At 37.7% G+C, this 15,050-nt stretch overlaps 1 protein-coding gene across 1 annotated transcript; it reads left to right on the plus strand.

Annotated features, from left to right (window-relative positions):
- Nucleotides 1-1,262: 1,262 nt before the first annotated feature.
- On the plus strand, nucleotides 1,263-7,912 carry LOC138817354 (pancreatic alpha-amylase 2a5-like). The gene is made up of 10 exons (XM_070007859.1): nucleotides 1,263-1,435; nucleotides 1,783-1,929; nucleotides 2,660-2,857; nucleotides 3,303-3,533; nucleotides 4,248-4,381; nucleotides 5,203-5,325; nucleotides 5,422-5,521; nucleotides 6,181-6,299; nucleotides 6,417-6,542; nucleotides 7,695-7,912. Exons 1-10 carry the CDS (start codon nucleotides 1,268-1,270, stop codon nucleotides 7,882-7,884), a joined length of 1,536 nt encoding a protein of 511 aa, XP_069863960.1. The 5' UTR covers nucleotides 1,263-1,267; the 3' UTR covers nucleotides 7,885-7,912.
- The last annotated feature ends 7,138 nt before the right edge of the window (nucleotides 7,913-15,050 follow it).

Genomic DNA, 15,050 nt, shown 5'->3' on the forward strand with positions numbered 1-15,050 from the left:
GAATCTCAATCTCATTATTTGGTGTAGGCAAAATACTTCCCCTTGCTCTGTCCTGTCCTATCCCTCTCCTTTATTCTCCTTTATGTTTTCTCTTGTCTGGTTATCTCGTTTTCTATTCTCTGTCTCTTTCCTTCCTGCTCTCCCTCATTCCTCCCTCCCTTCCTTCCTTCCTTCCTTCCTTCCTTCCTTCCTTCCTTCCTTCCTTCCTTCCTTCCTTCCTTCCTTCCTTCTTTCCTTCCTCTCTCCCTTCCTTCCTTCCTCCCTCCCTCCTTTCCTTCTTTCTTGTTTGAGCAGGATCATGCTGGGTAACATATGCTGGCCTTGAAATCATGAATATCCTATCTTCAGTATCAGATATAGGTGAATAATTAGTATGTAAAATAATACCTGGTGGTGTTCTGAAGTCTTAGTTGAGGTATTTAGATACTGAAAATTTAGTTGGCAGAGGAAATCAGCTAGCTTGATTATTCAAAGGCAATATCAGAATTGTTTGTATGCTAAAACTTGAAATTTCAAGTTGAACTCTGGAAGAGCACTGATGACTTGAATCACAGGCCTAAGAAGTCACATATGGATGCGTACTGTAACAGTGGAACAATCTTGTGCTCTTGACATTGGCAGTACAATTTCTTTTGAGAAAAGACTAGGCACCTGGATCTCACTGGAGTGGTTTCCTTTGGCTGCACATAGGTGTTTCCAGCTAGTTCAGGCTACATGAAACTGCACTTCTCCAGTTCTCCCTTTCCTTCTTAGATTGTATGCCAAACAGACATTATGATATCTGAGATACCCTTGTTTTCTAAAAACTAAAACAGAATAAAGAACACTTGAAGATGTGTTTTTTCTGAAAAAAAAAAAAAAGAATTGTTTGTACGCTAAAGAGCAGTATTTTATGTAAAAGTTTAATTGGCTCTAAGTTTGATTGTCAAGAAATTAATAGATGGCATCAGTCATTGATTCAGTACAAATGAAATAATAAAAGACAAATATTTATGAACATAAAATGGAAGAGGGTGTGTAGGTTACTTGTTTCCAAAAATAAAAATTATTAAATTTTTCCAAGGCCACTTAGATTGTATTCCTGGGAGATTTTGTGAATGTTCTTCACCTGTTGAGTAACATTATGACTGATAATCTTTTTCAGATTATGAATAAACACTTTGTACTCTACATAGGTACTTTTGTTAATATTTACTTTGTAAACGGTGGCCTGTTTGCAGGAATATAAATAGTTGCTTAGAAAGCACCCTAACTGCTCCACAGCAAAATGAAGTTCCTTCTGTTGCTTTCAGCCATTGGGCTCTGCTGGGCTCAGTATAACCCAAATGTTCAACAGGGACGGACAGCGATGGTCCACCTGTTTGAGTGGCGCTGGGTTGACATTGCTAAGGAATGTGAGAGGTACTTAGCTCCTAAGGGCTTTGCAGGGGTGCAGGTGAGTGCTGTGCATAGTGGATGTTGCAAACTTTATTCTGTTTATAGAAGTTGGTACTCTACCCACTTTTAGTGAGCTAGATCACCATGGTCTTACTTTACTTGTGAGTACTCTAAGAGGATGTTCTGAGGAAGAAAACATTCAGTCTTTTCCTTAATTTAATATTTTGTTTTAAGACATGAACAGGGCATGTTTAATATGCAATGTGCATTTCTAAGTTCTTAGAGAGTAGGGACCTGCATATACTGGGATTCAGAAAGGATTTCAGATTATCAGGTAAATTCTAGAGCATTGAATGCTATAAAAGAAGCCATAATCAGGATTTGTTAATGTTGTTTTAATTATAGGTCTCCCCACCAAATGAAAACATTGTAGTCAACAGCCCTTTTAGACCATGGTGGGAAAGATACCAACCCATCAGCTACAAAATCTGCACAAGATCTGGAAACGAAGATGAGTTCAGAGACATGGTGAAAAGGTGTAACGATGTTGGAGTAAGTGGATTAGAGATTTCTTCAGAAATCTGATGCAGGAAAGATTTTATCTACTCTTTGTACATTATTTTTCTATTCATTTGTTTTTTCCAATTTTAATCATATTTTATAACTGAAAATGAATGATTTCCTTCTGTGCTTTTATCTACTAAAGTGAAGGCAATTTAATTTAAAGTTGACTTCAATTAAAATTGATCATTGTGTTTGAGCCCTTTAAATACATCCATTTTCTTATATTCTGTGGTGGATTTAGCCAATCTAGTTACAATCATTGTTGTCAGTTTAATGTGGTTTGTGGGTACAAATATAATTCCCAGGTTTCCTTCCTTATATTGCTATAATGGTAAATAATTATTTGCCCTCCAATGAGGATGGTGAGAAGGGACTTATTGACCTCTCTACAGCTGATAAAATAAGAGGCTTAGTGCTTCCATCTGCTTTTTACATGTTCAACAATCATGGGTCTTTCTGTCAGTAGCGATAGTTGCCTGCCCCAAAATAGCACTTTTCCTTTCCTTATACTTGTGGCACCTCTGACTTTTCTCTGTCCATCAGTGATGCAGGTATCTGACTAACTAGCTAGAATGGTTGTAGGCCTTCATTTCACATTACTTTCGTCTCTTTGGAATAACCAAAGAGTATTTTGGAGGATTATTGACATCCTGCTTGATTTGATTCTAGAAAGCCTTAGCTTTATGCCTCAAGTGAAGCTGAAATCTCTTTGTTTCAGGTCCGTATTTACGTGGATGCTGTAATTAATCACATGTGTGGTTCAGGGGGCGGTTCAGGAACAAGCAGCACTTGTGGAAGCTACTTCAATGCTAATAACAGAGATTTTCCTGCAGTTCCATACTCTGGCTGGGATTTCAATGATGGGAAATGTAAATCTCCAGATGGGGGGATTAATAACTATGGCAATGCTGAGGAGGTAAGTCTGCTGATTTTTTTAATAATCATAGTAAATAACTCTGTAGGTCTTGAGTAATGCAGGTTTAATTGATTGAATATTATTTGGAACGCTATATATCATTTGGCAATTATGCTAGGAGAATGCATGGTATCCAACTATGTGTTCCTATAAATATTCACAAGCTTCCTGCATGTTCTGGGATTTAATGGGACAGCGTTTGCTATCCTGTACCACACACAAATACATACATGCATGTGTGTATGCATGCTCCCACATGGATTCAAATATATACAAAGAAGAAACTTACCTGTGATAGAATGTCATTATAGCTAATGCACCTTATAAAATCATGATGGAAGGACCAGTAAGTGAATACTGTTGAATAAGTGAAGGAATAAATAATGAAATCAGTTCTTGTGGGAGAGATGATGTTTTATTGAAACCTGCACCATTTTTACTCCAGGTCAGAAATTGCAATCTGGTTGGTCTTCTTGATCTTGCACTTGAGAAAGATTACGTTCGGACCAAGATTGCAGACTACATGAATCATCTCATTGGCATTGGAGTAGCAGGGTTCAGGCTGGATGCGGCAAAGCACATGTGGCCTGGAGACATCAAGGCGGTTTTGAACAAGCTGAATAATCTGAACACCCAGTGGTTCCCTGCAGGGAGCAGACCTTTTATTTACCAAGAGGTACAGCAATGTATACATCTTCGTAAACATCCATGTCAGAAAAGTAGTAACAGACATATATAAATATGCTTTGTGGGGGGCTAATGTTTGAATCTCTGTGTAAAGCAACAATTCTTTCATTGTCTTTTATTACTAGAAAGCACATAAATTCCTTCTATTAGTCTTGTTTGTGGAACTACAATCTTTACAATTTCAATTCCAAATCTCCAGATATTATCATGGAAGCCTGAAAAATAATACAGCTGTATGAGTTTCAAGCCAGTTGTAGTTTGGATTTGACTAAAGCACTATTAGCTATGAATTTGTTCCCCAAAGAGTTAACCTTTCTGTGGAAGAATTCCCCCATGTGCACACTCCTTCCTGGGTGGCTTTGGAGAATGAAGGTATTGAGCAATTATAAAGGAATAAGAACTGTAATTGACTTGACAGTAAATGTCATTCTCTTAATGTCCGCTATTATTGTTATGATATGTATACAAGATTCTTTTAGGTCAACATTGTCAGTCACCAGATCTCCATTTCATCAGGCTCCTTTCAATACTCTGCCACACAGTTTATGAGAAATCAAAAATGGATATCAAGAAAAGCTTTTCTACTAGATCATTGATATGTTAAGGTTGATTTTTTTGCTGACATACACTTTTATCCATTTAATATTTTAACTTTTGCTAGGAAAACCTATGTTTTGCTCTCAATTCCTTATGTTTCCTCTAGGTCATTGACCTGGGAGGGGAGGCTATTTCGAGCAGTGAGTACTTTGGAAATGGCCGTGTGACAGAATTCAAATTTGGTGCCAAGCTGGGCACAGTGATCCGCAAGTGGAATGGAGAGAAGATGTCTTACTTAAAGTAAGCATAATTTCATTCGTCATTGGAGTTACTTTACAGCTTTGCTATCATATTAGAGACAATTATGTAGATTGATAACAATGCTGTTGTTCATTGGCCCTTTGTTAAACCCCATTTCATTATCATGTCAATCATCAGAAATATTTTTGAATGTTTTTATCTCCATATGATGGAAGTATTCAAAATTTCATTCTGTTCTTGTATTTACTGTTTTTTATTTCATATTTTTAAATTTACAAAAATTTCTTCAGATAATTGAACAAAGTAGTTTCTCTTCATGTTGTTAGCTATGAAGAGAATGTAGACTGGTCTCATTAGTATCTCTCCCAAGCCACCGTGTAGTCCTTTAAAACAAGATGTTGTTAATAACACTCTAGTACTGTTAACCACCATAATATAGTAAAATCATACTTAAATCTATTCATTAGCACATTAGTTTGATATAATAAAGTCTTATTTTATAATATCTATTATTGATGTCTTACACATTGTGTTATATATTTTTGATTTTTCCAGAATTGTCTCAATTTTAATGAACTCACACAACTATGAATTTTATTCTAATGATAAAATACTTATTCACAGAAATAAGCATTCACACAACCATTCATAAAGCATGGAATATGTATATATATTAGTTCAGGTACACACACACACACACACACACACACACACACACACACACACGAATACCCACTGTCAAAATCATCTTGTATCCTTTTCATTAGGAATATTGCTGAGTATAGTTTGAAAACAGACATTCATATTCCTTCATGTATTTTAATGGAGCAAACATATGTATATTATTCTATTTTAAATAGGAACTGGGGAGAAGGCTGGGGCATGATGCCCTCCGACAGAGCCCTGGTCTTTGTGGACAACCACGACAATCAGCGAGGACATGGAGCTGGAGGAGCATCCATCCTTACATTCTGGGATGCTAGGTAGGAAACCATGTTCTCCACTCTTATAAACCTGCCTTTAGACATGATTGTGTGCATCCTCCTACCTTCCATTAAACATCATGCTGTAACTTTCAGGATGTACAAAATGGCTGTTGGATTCATGCTTGCTCATCCTTATGGCTTTACGCGAGTAATGTCCAGCTATCGTTGGGACAGAAACTTTCAGAATGGAAAAGTAAGTTTTACAATTATGTACACATCTTTCTCTGTACTCCACTGTGGTGACTACATTGTGTGTTGATCAAGTGTCTATTTAAATATGAATATTATGAATGGCATTCATTTAATAATGTAAAAATTATGAAAGATCCAAATTCTAACTTCCTTGTTGTCATGGAAGTAAAAAGCTAATAAAATACAACTGATATTAGTTAGGGAAACATATTTAATCATTATCACATATATTTACTTCATTTTTTCAAGCAACAAAATGAAGCCTCTCTTTACAGATGAAGTCAGTAAGGCACAGAAAGTTACATTGATTCAATTTTAAACGAAATGGATTTGAATCATGTGCATTAATTCTATTAATCCAAATCATAATTCTGTTCTCATTCCTGTGACATTGATCTATTTATAGTGGTAGTAGGAAACAAGTATTTGGAAAGAAAACTTTAGGAAAAAACTTACTACAGTTTTGGAAAACTGTCCCTACAGAACAAGAATTCATAAAGATGATACTCAGTAAAGAAATATAAACAGACTAGAATATTTGAATTCTAACCAAAGACACAGCAGGGACATATATAACAAATGTGTCTAGGTTTGGAATAGTGGAAAGAAAGAGGATAGCTTTCACATGCCTATTTTAATGGCAATTTTGCATTCTCTAAGGATGTCAATGACTGGATTGGGCCTCCCAACAATAATGGAGCTATTAAAGAAGTCACTATTAACCCTGACACCACCTGTGGCAATGGCTGGGTCTGTGAACATCGCTGGCGTCAAATCAGGTGGGAATGTTTATTTACCTAGTGATTCTCCTGGACAGGGACCTTCCCCAATCTAATGCTTGATTTCATCTCCTGAAGTTGAAAGATGCAGCATTTCATGTGATCTTGTACTTGTAGGAACATGGTTGCCTTTCGAAATGTTGTGGATGGCCAGGTTTTTACCAATTGGTGGGATAATGGAAGCAACCAAGTAGCTTTTGGAAGAGGAAACAGAGGATTCATTGTCTTTAACAATGATGACTGGTAAGTAGCTACCAATAAGAAGTCATCTTTATATTTTTTTCCAATTTTTGTGTGTATATGTAGTGATCTAGAGAGTTTCACTGTGATTTTTTGTCCCATACATAATAAAAAGAGATAGCATCCTCTAACATTGGCTTTTTTGGGGTGAGAGAATGAAAATAAATTCAGATGATCAGATTTATTTTCCAAAGTATGTACATATTCATACAAATATTAAATTGTTTCTTCTTTTAGTTCAAATTATTCCTGTCATCATAGAATTAGTTTTTTTGTGTTTTCTATAAATATTAGACATCGAAAACTTAATCCTTATTTTCATGGAAGCAGAAATAAAGCAAAATTAAAATAAATAAATAGATAGATGTATACTATATAATTATTTATATATTGTTATGTAATGGTGGTGTTCCCTTTGAATGTTTCCTCTCAATTTTTCTACTTTCATTGTTTATACTAAAGAGCCATCAACTCCTTAACTATCACCACAGATAATAGTTCTTTACAGTTCACAGTTGCTACATCTTTAGTACAAACATTGTCCTCATAAATCTTACATATCCATTGTATACCTCTCTGTGTTTCAGTTTTCTATATCTTGATTCCTTATGTGCTTGGAATTCGCCATCACAAAGTTTAGCTGTTTATTTCTTTTAGAGACAACCTGTTCTTTTTCATTTCTTTGTGCTGGTTTTTTTTTCAAGTGAGATTCCTTTTTTTTTTTTTATTGTGAACATACTGTACAGAGAGGTTACAATTACATGGGCAAGATAATGAGTACTATTCTTATCAAGCATTGTAGCCTCCTCCTTTGTTTCCCCTTCCCATCCCTTCCCATCCTCCCCCTGCTCCCCTGCACCCAATCCTCTCCGCCCCCTCCCCCACCAAAGTTGTAAAGTTCGTTTTTGAAATAACGACTTGTACATCTCATTGTTGCAATGGGTCCACCTGTATCCCTATTTAAACCATTTGTTTTTCCGCTTCGCCTCCACAAATTATACCAAAATCAAATACAGTGAAAGCAGGGTTTATGCTGTGGGGGAGGGACATACAAAGCAACTAAGAAATAATCTTATAAATGTGTTAGAAACAATCGCATGAAAGAAAAAAAAAACATTTGAGTACATATGTTAACTATTAAACTTTATCTTACAGGTCATTGTCAACAACTTTACAAACTGGCCTTCCTGCTGGGACCTATTGTGATGTCATTTCTGGAGATAAAGTCGATGGCGGTTGCACAGGAATCAGAATCTCTGTTGGCAATGATGGCAGAGCTCACTTTTCCATCAGCAACTCTGCTGAGGACCCATTTATTGCAATTCATGCAGAATCTAAATTATAAAATGCAAATTAAACCCTTATGAACAATATTCAAGTGTTCCTGTATACTTTGTTTATTCTTTTCTTTTTAAAAATATTTTAAGTATTTGTATAATTTAATATATGAGCTTGTGAGTACAATACATTTTGATGAATATTACTCTTCATCATCCCCCCCCCCCAAATTTTTCCTACAATATTCATCATCTGGGATTCGGACTTCTTGACTCCATTTCTAAACTTTTGCAAAATATTTAGGGGAAACACTAGTGCTTCTTTGTAACGGCCAAAACTTTTTGAGTAAAATTCCAGAAACAAATCAAAGAAAGAATTGATAGACGGGACTACATCAAATTTAAAAGTTCCTTCATGGCAAAAGACATAGCTAACAAACTGAATAGAAAGATCACAAAATGGGACAAGATTTTACCAAACTATCCATCAGACAATGACCCCATTATCCAAAACATATTTAGAGCTTAAAAAATTAAACCCACAATAATCAATTCCCAAAGAAACAACAACCCTATTAATATTTGGGCTAATGACTTAAAGAGATACTTCTCATAAGAAAATGTAAATATAGCCAAAAGATATATCTCAGGCTGCAAAGCTGGGGGAATGGAAGGAGGGGAAGATGGGAAGGGATGGGTAAGCGAAACAAAAGAGGAGGCAACAATGCTTGATAAGAAATGTACTCATGGGACTGGGAAGGTGGCTCAGTGGTAGAGCACTTGCTTTGCATGCATGAGACCATGAGTTCGATTCCTCAGCACCACATAAGTAAAAAGAAAAAAGCCGGAAGTGGCACTGTGGCTCAAGTGGTAGCGTGCTAGCCTTGAGCTTAAAAGCTGAGGGACATCGCCCAGGCCCAGAGTTCTGGCCCCATGACTGGGCCCCCCCCCACCCCAGCACCAAAAAAAAAAAAAAAAAATAAGGGAAACCATGGGACCTATGTTGCTTTGGGCCTGGCTTAATTCACTTAATATAATTTTTTCCAAGCCTTTCCATTTCCTAACAAATGGGGCAATGTCATTCTTTCTGATGGAGGCATAACATTCCATTGTGTATATATACCACATTTTCTTGATCCATTCATCTACTGAGGGGCATCTGGGTTGATTCCATATCTTAGCTATAGTAAATAATGCTGCAATAAACATAGTCGTGCTGGTAGCTTTAGTGTGGTCTTGTTTGTGAACATTTGAGTAAATGCCCAAAAGTGGGATTGCTGGGTCATAGAGGAGCTCTATGTGGAGTCTTTTGAGGAACCTCCATACTGCTTTCCAAAGTGGTTGAACAAGCTTACACTCCCACCAACAATGAAATAAGGTTCCCATCTGTCCACATCTCCTCCAGCATCTGTTGTCCCACCAACAATGAAGTAAGGTTCCCTTCTGTCCACATCCTCTCCAGAATCTGTTGTTATTAGAGTTCTTGATTTTTGCCATTCTAACTGGGGTGAGGTGGTATCTCAGTGTTGTTTTGATTTGCATTTCTTTTATGGCTAGGGAGGTTGAGCATTTCTTCGTGTGTCTATTGGCCATCCTTCTTTCCTATTCAGAGAAGTTTCTCTTTAAGTCTTTAGCCCACTTATTTATTGGGCAGTTGTTTCTTTGAAGGTTTGTTGTAGGGGGATTTAATTTTTTGATTTCCAGGTATATTTCAGATATGAGACCCTTGTCTGATGTGTGGCTAGTGATGACCTTCTTCCAATCAGTGGGCTTTCTATTGATCTTGCTAGCTATGTGCTTTGCCATGCAGAAGCTATGCAATTTCATGCAATCCCATTTGTCCAACCTTTCTTTGATTTGTTGTGTTTCTGGGTCTCTATTAAGAAAATTTCATGGCTGGGGGTTTAGCCCAGCGGAAGAGCCCCCGCCTGGCATGAGCAAGGCCCTGGGTTTGGTTCTCAGCCCTAGAAAAAAAAAAGAAAAAAGAAAATTTCAGCTTGTGCCAAGAGACCTAGGGTTTCTCCTATTCCATCCTGTAATGTTTTCAGAGTGTCAGCTTTGACTCCAAGGTCTTTGATCCATTTGGAGTTGATTCTGGTGCAGGGTGATATATAAGGATCTAGCTTTAGTTTTCTACATGTAGTTAACCAATTTTGCCAGCACCATTTACTGAAGAGGCTGTCTTTCTTCCAGTCTATTGTTTTAGCTCCCTTATCGAAGATTAGATGGCTATAGGTCTGTAGGTTCATTTCTGGGTTTTCAATTCTATTCCATTGGTCCTGAGGTCTGTTCTTGTGCCAGTACCAAGCTGTTTTGATTACTATGGCTTTATAGTAGAATTTGAAATTTGGTATTAATATTACTCCAGCAGTGTTCTTTCTGTTGAGGATTGTTTTTGCTATTCGGGGTCTTTTATTGTTCCATATGAATTTTTGGATTGCCTCTTCTATTTCCTTGAAGAATGAGGTTGGAATTTTGATGGGTATTGCATTGAATTTGTAGATAGCCTTGGGAAGTATTGCCATTTTCACGATGTTGATCTTTCCAATCCAGGAGCATGGGAGGTGTTTCCACTTTCTAAGTTCTGTTTTGATTTCTTTTTTCAAGTTTTTAAAGTTTTCATCATAGAGGTCCTTCACTTCTTTGGTTAAGTCAATTCCAAGGTATTTTATTTTTTGTGGGGCTATTACGAATGGAGTTGCTTTCCTGTCTGAGTCAAACAGAAAAGGTCAGATAAGTTGATGTTAGGGAAATGAACCCTAAGATATGTACTCATGTGGGGGATAGCAAAGATGGCCCTGAGAGGAAGTTGAGTGGGCAGAGCTGGATTTATTTAGGTTCAGTGTGTAAACATCTCATGAAAGCTTAATGCATGATAAGGTGTGGCCTTTCAGTGATTGGTTGGTTCCATTTCCTCTCCTCCCACGCAGTCTTTTGCTTTAAAAAGGGGATGCTCCCTGTTAATAAACGAGTTCCTGCTTGCTTTGACTCCTGGCTGTGTCTGATTGTCTTCTGGGCTACTGGGCTAAGGGAGGCTGGGGAACGGGCAAGCAGCCACACTTCACTTCGCACTTACCTCTCCTCAGACCCAGTCCATCCAAAGATGGACAAAGACCCAACATACTCAAATGTTTTTTTTTTTCTTTCATGCGATTGTTCTAACACATTTATAAGATTATTTCTTTGTTGCTTTGTATGTCCCTCCCCCACGGTGTAACCCCTGCTTTCACTGTATTTGATGTCAGTATAATTTGTGGAGAGGAAGGGGAAAAATAAATTGTTTAAATAGGGATACAGGTGTCCCATTGCAACAATGAGATGTACAAATCGTTATGTCGAAAACGAACTTTACAACTTTGGTGCTGGAACGAACTTTACAACTTTGGTGGAAAGGAGCAGGGAGGATTGGGTGGGGAGCAGGGGGAGGATGGAAAGGGATAGGAAGGGGAAACAAAGGAGGAGACTACAATGCTTGATAAGAAATGTACTCATCATCTTGCCCATGTAATTGTAACCCCTCTGTACAGTATTTTCACAATAAAAAAGAAAGAAATTTTTTAAAAAAGAAATACAATCAAAACAATGCTGAGATTCCACTTCATCCTTATAAGAATGACCATTATCAAGAAATCCAACAATATCAAATGCTGGTGCGGATTGGCCAAATGGGAATTAAGCTCTTTGACATTCTATTACACTGTTGGGAATGTAACCTTGTTGAACTGCTCTGGAAATCAGTAGGGAGGGTTCTCAAAAAACTAAATACAGAGCTACCATATGACCCAGGAATTCCACTTCTGGGTATTTATCCAAGAGCACAAACGGAAACACTAAAGCTACCAGCACAACAATATTTATTGCAGCATTATTTACCATAATTGAGACATGTAATCAGCTCAGATGTTCCTAAATGGACAAACAGATCAAGAAAATGTGGTATTTATCCATAATAGAATTCTACTCTTCCATCAGGAAGAATAATAGGGTACCATTCATAAAAAAATCAAAAGATTTGGAAAAATTATGTTAAGTGAACTAAGCTAGACTCAGAGAAACAGTGATTTCATGGTTTCCCTCATTTGTGGGAGCTAGAATGTGCTTATTAATCTATATGTAAACACAAAAGTGTAGTATGCAAGTGGTTATAAATGAATTAACTAAAGTATAATAGACTCTGTGGAGAGTGCAAATTGTATAATTCCTTAGGACTCCTAATTCAAAGCCCAGCAAAATAAGTACCAGGAAATGGATATTCAAAAGTGTGCACACAGGTATGGGGAAAGGGTTAGAAGGATGAAGGGGGAAAGGAGTAGAATGTAGACAAGAATGCATTGTGTATGCCACAGAAGGGATAGGGTGTGTCAATGGGGGTGAAGATGTTCTCAGCGATGACACAGATCCAGATGCATTGTATACATACATTGCTTTGTTAAATGGCAAAAAAATTCAACACATAATCCAAAATTAAGGAAAGGGGTCAGGGAGAATGTTGAGAGGGGTGAGATTGATCAAAAGGCACTGTAATCATAAACTACTTTCTTGAATGGCAATTCCTTTGTACAGCTACTTAAAAATAATAAAAATATTTAAAAAGTAAAGAAGTAAGTACTTTTCTTATTGGTGACAAAAAAGAGTTTTCTAGAGATGTGTGTGTGTGTGTGTGTGTGTGTGTGTGTGTGTGTGTGTGTGTTTGTGTGTGTGTGTGTGTGTTTATGTGTGTGTACATGCTTGTTCTAGACCTGAACTCAGACCTGGGGGATGACTTCATTCCTGAACATTTCTTTTTATAGCTTGCTATATGTTTATTGGTTAAAAAATGAACAAACAAACAAAAACCAGGCAGCATAAGACACCAGCCCCTTTAGATAATATCTAAGGAATTACAATAGTCCACTTGCCTTCACACTGGCATTTAGAGGCCTTCATGGGGCCTGGGTACCTTCGGGAACTAGAGCTGGTGCCTGGACCTGAGCTTGAGTTGGGCTGGACCTGCAACCTTGGTTTGGGGCCTTGGACTTTGACTGGGTAGGCCTGCAACACTTGGCAATGGAGGTCTGAATATGATTCCCAAGTTTGGAGTGGGCAATGTAAGCAAGTCCTTAGAGCTTGCAGGTGGCATGCTCTGGGATCTTGTATTTGTTCTTAGCATTTTGGAATTGACCAGGGTCTTGATGACCTTTGCTGCACACTCATGGCCTTGACATTTGGGCCTGCATCTTCTTAAAGACCTTCTTGTGCTTCTTAGCACAACACATGCTCCTTAGGAGCTTGGGGTCTACCCCCTTAATAGATATATTATCTTTGTGATCTGCATTTCTTGATGCTATTTCTGTGCTATTTTTGGTATATACTTACCACTTTTGGTTATACTCGGTATGATTCTTGTATCTGGCCAAGTTTGAACAATCACCCTTGAGCTCTGATAGGCCTGGAACCGAAGTCTTCCTGAGATTTTTTTTGCTCAAGGCTTACTCTCTACCACTTGAGCCACACCTCCACTTCTGGCTTTTTGGTAGTTAATTGTAAATAAGAATCTCCCTGACTTTCTTGGATGGGCTATAATTCTGAGATCTCAGCCTTCTTCGTGGTTTTAATTATATGTCTGAGACCCCAGCAATAAGCTAGAATATTTTTTAGTATGGGACTGGTCCTAATAATGAACAGATAATTTCTTAATCATATCAATGAGGTTTTAGAATATTGTCATTTTGTTCTTTTTTTTTTTAATTTTATTTTATTTTATTTGAGAACATACTGTACAGAGGGGCTACAATTACATGGGCAGGATAATGCATACATTTCTTACCAAGCATTGCAGCCTCCTCCTTTGTTTACCCTTCACCTCCCTTCCCAGCCTCCCCCTTCCCCCCACCTAATTATACCCGCCTCCACCCCCCCCACCGACATTGTAAAGCTGGTTTTGACATGACATTTTGTACTTCTCATTGTTGCAACAGGTCCACCTGAATCCTTAAACGACTTGTTTGTCCCCATCTCCTCCACATGTTATACTGACATCAAATATAGTGAAAGCGGGGGTTACACTGTGGGGGAGGGACATACAAAGCAACAAAGAAATAATCTTATAAATGTGTTAGAAACACATGCATGAAAGAAACGAAAACATTAAAATACATATTTAAGGGTTCATTTTCCTAACATCACATTATCTGACCTTTTCCACTTGACTCATACCTATACTAGATATTGCAAATAAGGGAAACCATGGGACCTATGCTTCCTTGGGCCTGGCTTACTTCACTTAATCTAATTTTTTCCAAGTTTTTCCATTTCCTAACAAATGGGGCAATGTCATTCTTTCTGATGGAGGCATAGAATTCCATTGTGTATATATACCACATTTTCTTGATCCATTCATCTACTGAGGGGCATCTGAGTTGGTTCCATATCTTAGCTATGGTAAATAATGCTGCAATAAACATAGTTGTGCTGGTAGCTTTAGTGTGGTCTTGTTTGTAAACATTTGGGTAAATGCCCAAAAGTGGGATTGCTGGGTCATAGGGGACTTCTATGTGAAGTCTTTTGAGGAAACTCCATAGTGCTTTCCAAAGTGGTTGAACAAGTTTACATTCCCACCAACAATGAGTAAAGTTTCTTTCTGTCCACATCCCCTCCAGCATCTCTTGTTGTTAGAGTTCTTGATTTTTGCTGTTCTAACTGGAGTGAGGTGATATCTCAATGTTGTTTTGATTTGCATTTCTTTTATGGCTAGGGATGTTGAACATTTCTCCATGTGTCTATTGGCCATCCTTCTTTCTTCTTCAGAGAAGCTTCTCTTTAAGTCTTTCGCCCACTTATTCTTTGAGGATTTGTTGTTGGGTGGTTTAATTTTCTGAGTTCCAAGTATATTTTAGATATGAGACACTTGTCCGTTGTATGGCTAGTAAAGATCTTCTTCCAATCCGTGGGCTTTCTATTGATCTTGCTAGCTATGTCATTTGCCATGCAGAAGTTCTGCAACTTTATGCAATCCCATTTGTCCAACCTTTCTTGGATTTGTTGTGCTTCCGGGTCTCTATTCAGAAAATTTCGGCCTGAGCCAAGGAGACCTAGGGTTTCTCCTATTCCATCCTGTAATGTTTTCAGAGTGTCTGCTTTGAGTTCAAGGTCTTTGATCCATTTGGAGTTGATTCTGGTGCAGGGTGATATATAAGGATCTAGCTTTAGTTTTCTACATGTAGTTAACCAATTTTGCCAGCACCATTTACTGAAG

Source organism: Dipodomys merriami, unplaced genomic scaffold (genome assembly GCF_024711535.1).
Source record: "Dipodomys merriami isolate MVZ:Mamm:240054 unplaced genomic scaffold, mDipMer1.0.p SCAF_7, whole genome shotgun sequence".
Lineage (NCBI taxonomy): Eukaryota > Metazoa > Chordata > Mammalia > Rodentia > Heteromyidae > Dipodomys > Dipodomys merriami.

Excerpts from the sequence above, each read along its gene's own strand:
- LOC138817354 (XM_070007859.1), top strand. The coding sequence starts at position 1,268 with ATGAAGTTCCTTCTGTTGCTTTCAGCCATTGGGCTCTGCTGGGCTCAG. Across the intron at positions 5,522-6,180 it reads GAAACTTTCAGAATGGAAAA|GATGTCAATGACTGGATTGG; the intron begins GTAAGTTTTACA and ends GCATTCTCTAAG. Across the intron at positions 6,300-6,416 it reads CATCGCTGGCGTCAAATCAG|GAACATGGTTGCCTTTCGAA; the intron begins GTGGGAATGTTT and ends TTGTACTTGTAG.